This window comes from Chelon labrosus (assembly GCF_963514085.1).
Source record: "Chelon labrosus genome assembly, chromosome: 10".
NCBI lineage: Eukaryota > Metazoa > Chordata > Actinopteri > Mugiliformes > Mugilidae > Chelon > Chelon labrosus.
In genome coordinates, this window is record NC_140360.1 from 23,556,905 (window position 1) to 23,563,013 (window position 6,109).

The window sequence follows — 6,109 nt, forward strand, 5'->3', positions numbered from 1 at the left end:
AATAGAACAGGCCGGGACCTAATCCAGGGATTTGTCAATATTTATTCAGCAGGACACATTAGTCTCAACGCACCGCTCCTTACCATTACAGAGGTCTCGGCACACACTGTACCGCCTCGCCACCGCTGTTGTTCAAACTAATGAAGTATGTTTCACTCGCCCTTCATCTGCAATTAAACAGGTTAAGCCTTTCTCTTTAGAGTGGGTGGTACAGTAAATGTTTGATATGTGACTCAGCGTGATTTATCGAAGACACACACTTGACAGTACTTCACTTGTTGTTTTAGTATGTCGGTATTTGCTCTCAGACTTGGAAAGAAGCCCTCGGTATTAGCATTGAAAAGCTTGTTGATGTTCTTTTGAGAACAGCTGGATAATGTTTGATCACTCGCTGATTTAGTAGAGACATGTACTGTAAACATTGACTTTTTTCCCCCCTCAAGAAGACAGACACTACACCGTCACTTATTTGTTTAACGATATTTCTTAACTGCACATAATTCCTGTTTATAAATGGCACACCGAGTGCTCTCAAATGAAGTTTGTACTAGCATCAGTCTCTCTGAAAAGACTTTCTTTTCACAGCTAATCACTCCGATGCTCCATCAGTTGATCTGCCATCAGTGGAAAGGCTCGGGTGTATTTTAACTCATTGTTGCCCCCCTGTGGTTCTGCAGGTGTTCTTCACGAGGAACGGGAAACTCATGGGCCGAAGAGAGATGGTAGTTCCTCCTGGAGGCCTCTACCCCACCGTGGGGATGCTGAGCAGCGGTGAGAAGGTGAAAGTGGATTTGCATCCTCTCAGTGGATGAGCTGGTGCTCTGGACTGTACTCGTGATGCCCTGCAAACAGCTGGCTGCACTGTAGAGCTCACCCACGGTAGCCTAGCATGCTGCTAACACTCGCCAGAACATTCTTCAGCTGCACACACGCTCGTTGCTGTCGTCTTCCTCTACACGGCTTTTATTTATAAGACTTGCACATTTCGCGGTCATCACAGAAATGCAACTACACAGCCAGCCTCTTGGCTGTTAAGTGGCAGAGAGGGGTCCTACGTGGGCTCTGTATGTTACAGCACGCATGCTGCAGGAGCAGACAGCTGCATCTCAAAGCTAAAAACTCCTGAGAGACATTAAACGGTTAATTCTATGCAATCTGCACCGCGATCACCCTCTCATCTAACCTCCTTCTGCATGCAGTGTGTCTGAAACACCGAGCTGTTAAATCCCTCTCATGAGGTCTGGCACACTTTGTTTATTTCATTTGTCACAACCCCAAGCAAAGCAGAGCGAGGCCAACAGTTGTGCCGAGTCAGAGCTCCTTGGCAGTGTGTGTTTCAGGGAATAGACACCCCCCTTTCTTTTCTGTCTCTCTCTCTCTCTTTGTCTCTGTCCCACTCTTTCTCAACCTCCATCTCCTTGTCCTCTCTCTGGGTGAGGGTGCCCTCCTCTGAGTGATCAGGGACCTGCTGTTGCCCCACCTCGCTTGCTGCTCTCCCAGAGCTGGCTGGAAATCAACAGTGGATCTGTTTCAATATCGCAGAAATATTTTGTTTTGGATCAGGTTATTGCTGAGCATTGTTACAAGTCTGGAAAACACAACCAAACATGTGCAGCATTTCATCAGACATTTCCTAAGAGCGGATTGCAAATGAAAACGTGTCAGGTATATTTTCTATGAGGAATCTGTGAAATATACTTTTAAAATCTTCAGAAGTTCAGGGAGCTTGTTTTTTCTTTTTTTGGTTTTTGCACTTCGAGAACATGAGGTAGCTTTGTGAAAGGACAGCTGGGGAGACATTAAGTTGTGATGCAGTCTGACACAACTTCACAAAATACAGCCATAACAATAACCACCTCTGAGAGTAAACTTTAATCTTGCAAAACCTCACCCAGTACTATCAGTTGCAGGGCTATCGTGTTGTATTGCATCACACTGTACTGTTATGTGATATGAAGGATTATTTCCTGTCTTTATTCCACCCCCCATTGGTTCAACCATGAGGTCGAAATGATCTTACAGGCAGTTTAAAAGTTGCTCAAGAAAAAGACTGTAAAATGACCCGTGTGATGCTAAATGTGATGTTGACTTAACTGCTGGATGTTTTCTTCAAGGTGAAGACAATGATGCTTAGTTGCTGCGTGGACCGCATCTGAAACCAATGTTTAGCCCCTTCATGAGTGTGTGTGTGTGGCCACCAGCGCTTTATTGTTTGTGTGGGACTGTAAATCAGAGCTTGTATCACAAAGCTGGCTCACTTTTAACATGTGTAGATCACCATGGTAACCTCTGCTTAGTCCTGTCAGCAGTTTGAGCACCTGACCAGTCGGATGGCAGAAACAAATCATCTCAACAGAAATAGTTTCAGTCAATAGTTCCAGATAATAAAGAACATATTTATTACTATAATAAAATCAAATCATACTATTAATGGTGATAATAGCTGCATTTTGCACACAGTGGCTACGTTTACATGGACACTCGTATTCCACCTATGGTCAGAATAGAAATGTCTCATGTAACCACCTCAGTCAGAACAGAAGGGACTGAGAGGGGTCCTGTTAACTAGTTTATAACGTGTTCAATAGGAACTAACCATGTAAACATGCAGGTAGCAGCTTATCAGTAATGTTCTGTTTTGACTGATGTTTTGGGGCAAATAAGCTCATATATCTTATCATTTTAAGTTCATTTGAAGTATCAGAATAATTTCAGTCCATGTAAACGTAGCCTCTGTTGATTATCTCTAGTAAGTAAACAGCTGTATTTTAGTCAGATCATTATTTTCCCAGTCCCTCGGCCCCTGAGTTTGACCCCAGAGAAAGAGTGAGATGAGCTTTAGATAGCTGAGATAACACATAGATGCAGTCTGTGCCGCCCCCCCCCCCCCGACTGCTTTGGCAGCAGGAAGTCTATCAGTTCTTCATAATAGTTTATTTGTCCTGAGATGAGAAGGCATCAGATTTGAAAACACAAAACAAATGAATTAAACTCACATAACGAGCTGCAAATAACAACCAAAGCCAAAAAAATTATACTTGTAGAGATGAAGTGATTAATCGGTTGATTAATACCAAAACATATTATATATTGTACAAATATTTTTGATCTTGTTTCCTATTGTTTTGTGTGTTCTAGTTGCAGTGTTTTAATGCAACAGAACCAGAGATAGTCTCAAAACATGGTGCCTACATTACCCACACTGCAACACGACTGCTGACAGTTACACCAGAGGTTTCAGGTGCGTTATACTAACGGTGGCTCAGTGATGCAGAGGGCTGCAGAGGAGCACCCGTTTTCTAACTTTAAATGTTCTCCATTTTTAAAATGGTCACACTTGTGGTCTTCGGACGTAGCCGACAATTTATCAGACGTCACACAGTCTGGAGCCACAGCTTTTTTACGCAGCTATTCAGCAGATCGTCATGTGCATGTTTGGTTGAGTCCTTCTGTAGTCACGCTTGTGGACTAATAAACGCCGGTCATCCAGAATCCATGATGTCGGGTGGCCCGGAGAGAAGCAGATGTGTTTGAAGCTGAACCTACTTTGTGATACAGACACCAGATACAAAACAATCCGTGCAGGTGAACGAGAAACCATTTTGTCGCATCCGTTCGGACTCCACACAAGCACCACTACCGGCTGACCGACATCTTTATCCGACTGGTTTTCTTTGCATGCCTATCAGCCCATGACAACATCAGCCTCCCTGTAAAATAAAGTGTCATCTACATTCCTCTGTACCTTCCTCACAGGTGCACGCAGCAGGTTTCTGTAGTGTTTTGGCATGTAAACAAACTCCTTCCTTCGTACCACGCTGCAGACTCTAATGCTAGAAATACAATGTGACCTAAAACTACTACACAGGGTTAACTTTCAAATCACATCTGCTGGAGAGTGTGTGTTTGTTTTTAGCTGTTGTCGTGTTTTTGCTTTAGAGCCAATGATGTTAAAAAAAAAAAGAAAAAAAGAAAAAAGTGTATCAGTCTGTGTTTCTTTTCCTGCAGGGCTGGACAGAGACTTTTTGACAGGTTTTGACAGCCTCAACTGTAAAGCTAGACAGCGCAAAGAGGTCAATGAGACACGGATGTGGAGATATCGCCCACATCTCAGTTCAGGGTTTTTAAAGTTACTTATATTGAAGTTTACTCAGAATCATCCGTTTACAAAAAGTGTCACGGTTTAGCCAAATTAGAGCCAAATGCGGTTAAAGTTTTGTAGCGTCTCCAAAACGTTCTCACCAAGAACTCCTGTAATTTTAATTAATAATGATAATAGTAATTCCTTGCCTTGTTGAATTGCACTATAAAGCCTTGTTCAGTAAATGTATGATCATAAATAAATAAAAGTTTCAGTCAAAAGTCGTGCAATGTTTTGATTTGTGCTTTGGAAAGTGAATATTGTTGTGCCTGGGTTTGGTGCCACCTTCTGGTAAGTGACCCGTTGTTAACTTTCAGTGAACTGATGGCTGATAAACATTTTAATAATCACTTAAAGTGGGTTGTCGGGTTGTGAAAAAAAATCATTCTCCTTGGTGTTTATCTTTTCTGATTGGTAATATTGATTCAATAAATGTTGATAATCCAATAAATACTCCCCCCTCCCTAATAAGACACTGAGTCTGAACTTTCAGTAGTGGTCCATAAGAGGCTCTTTCTGACATTAAACAATTAAACAGATGCCACGTCACAATGTGGCGCCTCTAAAAGGTGTCCTGTGAAGCGTTGCGGGGGCACTGAAGCCTATCCCAGGACAGGTCTCCAGTCTATCACAGGGCTAACACAGAGAGACAGACAACCTTTCACGCTCACATGCACATCTACAGCCTGTTATAAATTTCACATAATTAATATTGTGTAGGTCTCCCTTGTGCCTCCAAAACAGTTTTGACTCATCAGAGAATGGACATGGTCCTTCTGAGGGTGTCCTGTGGTGTCTGGTAACACAATTGTTAGTGGGGGCCTCTGGGTCCTATGGGTTGAGGGGAGGGGCCTCTGTGGATCATCCCACAGATATTGATCAGTTTGGGATCTAGTGAATTTAAAGCATTTTTGTGTGTGTGTGTCTGTGTCAGCCTGCATCCTGCTGGGGATGGCTGCTGCCATCAAGGAGTGTCATTGCTATGGGGTGGGGGTGTCTGGTCTGGTCTAGGTGGGTGCTACATGTCTAAGTAACAGCCACATGAATGCCAGGTCCAGAAGTTTCCCAGCAGAACATTGAATTGTCACAAGATGGTCGATGTTATTTACTTCTCGGTGTATTAAACAGTAGTTGTCCGATCGGCATTTGTGATGGATTGTTCTCTGGAGATCTCTTTAAATTGGTCTTATTTACTGAGCATTTTGTTCAGTTTGGTTTAGTTAGATGTGCTGCCACTGATCATGAGAGTTTATTAGTTTTTGTTTTCACTAATCTAACCACCAGTCTCATCACCATTCAAATAGGCCAGCTGAGACATTCACTGGTGTCTTGAGTCAGCATAGTTTTGGCTTTATAAGTCATCATAGTACATCTGGAATGAAACATCTAAGAAAAGTGCAAACTCTCACGATAGAACTGTAACTTGAGTATGCTTCGGTAAAACATCAGCATCCAGATATGTGTGGACCAGCTGTAGAGCTGGGATCTAACTGGTTTGGGAAAAAGTTTAGTTTCAGCCTTAGGTCAATAGAAAACTGGACTTAACATGATAATCTGAACAGCATCCTCTAATGTTTAGGTCAGCATCTGGTCATTAACAGACCCTGGTTGTATGAGTTTCAGGTGGACACAGATGTTTCCAATAGAGTAATACTTGATGTTGCAGAAGGAGGTCAATGTGCTTTTATGTACTGAGTAGATTCTTTATGAGGTTAATTTCCCTTGTGGATAAATAAAGTTTATCTAAGTCTAAGTAAGTCTAAGTCTAATAGACTTTAAAAGATTTGTTTTTACATGAGCACCTCCTTGACATTTGCTCAGACGCTGCAATTTGTCGTAGTGTAACATGCCTCAACAACTTTTTGCTGTAATGTTTGATTCATCATGAATGTCTGGTGAATTTTAGTAACTTTATTTTTCCGTTAGAGCCCTCATTATGTCAAGAATTGTTATATAATAGCGAATGTT

At 42.2% G+C, this 6,109-nt stretch overlaps 1 protein-coding gene across 2 annotated transcripts in view; it reads left to right on the forward strand.

Annotated features, from left to right (window-relative positions):
• The window catches only part of spryd3 (SPRY domain containing 3), a 48,467-nt gene extending 44,062 nt beyond the window's left edge, over positions 1-4,405 (forward strand). For both annotated transcript variants that reach the window (XM_084553755.1, XM_084553756.1), the window contains exon 11: positions 678-4,405. In XM_084553755.1, the coding sequence (XP_084409881.1) occupies positions 678-812 (135 nt within the window). In that variant the 3' untranslated portion in view covers positions 813-4,405. The remainder of the gene's footprint in view (positions 1-677) is intronic.
• Positions 4,406-6,109: the final 1,704 nt, after the last annotated feature.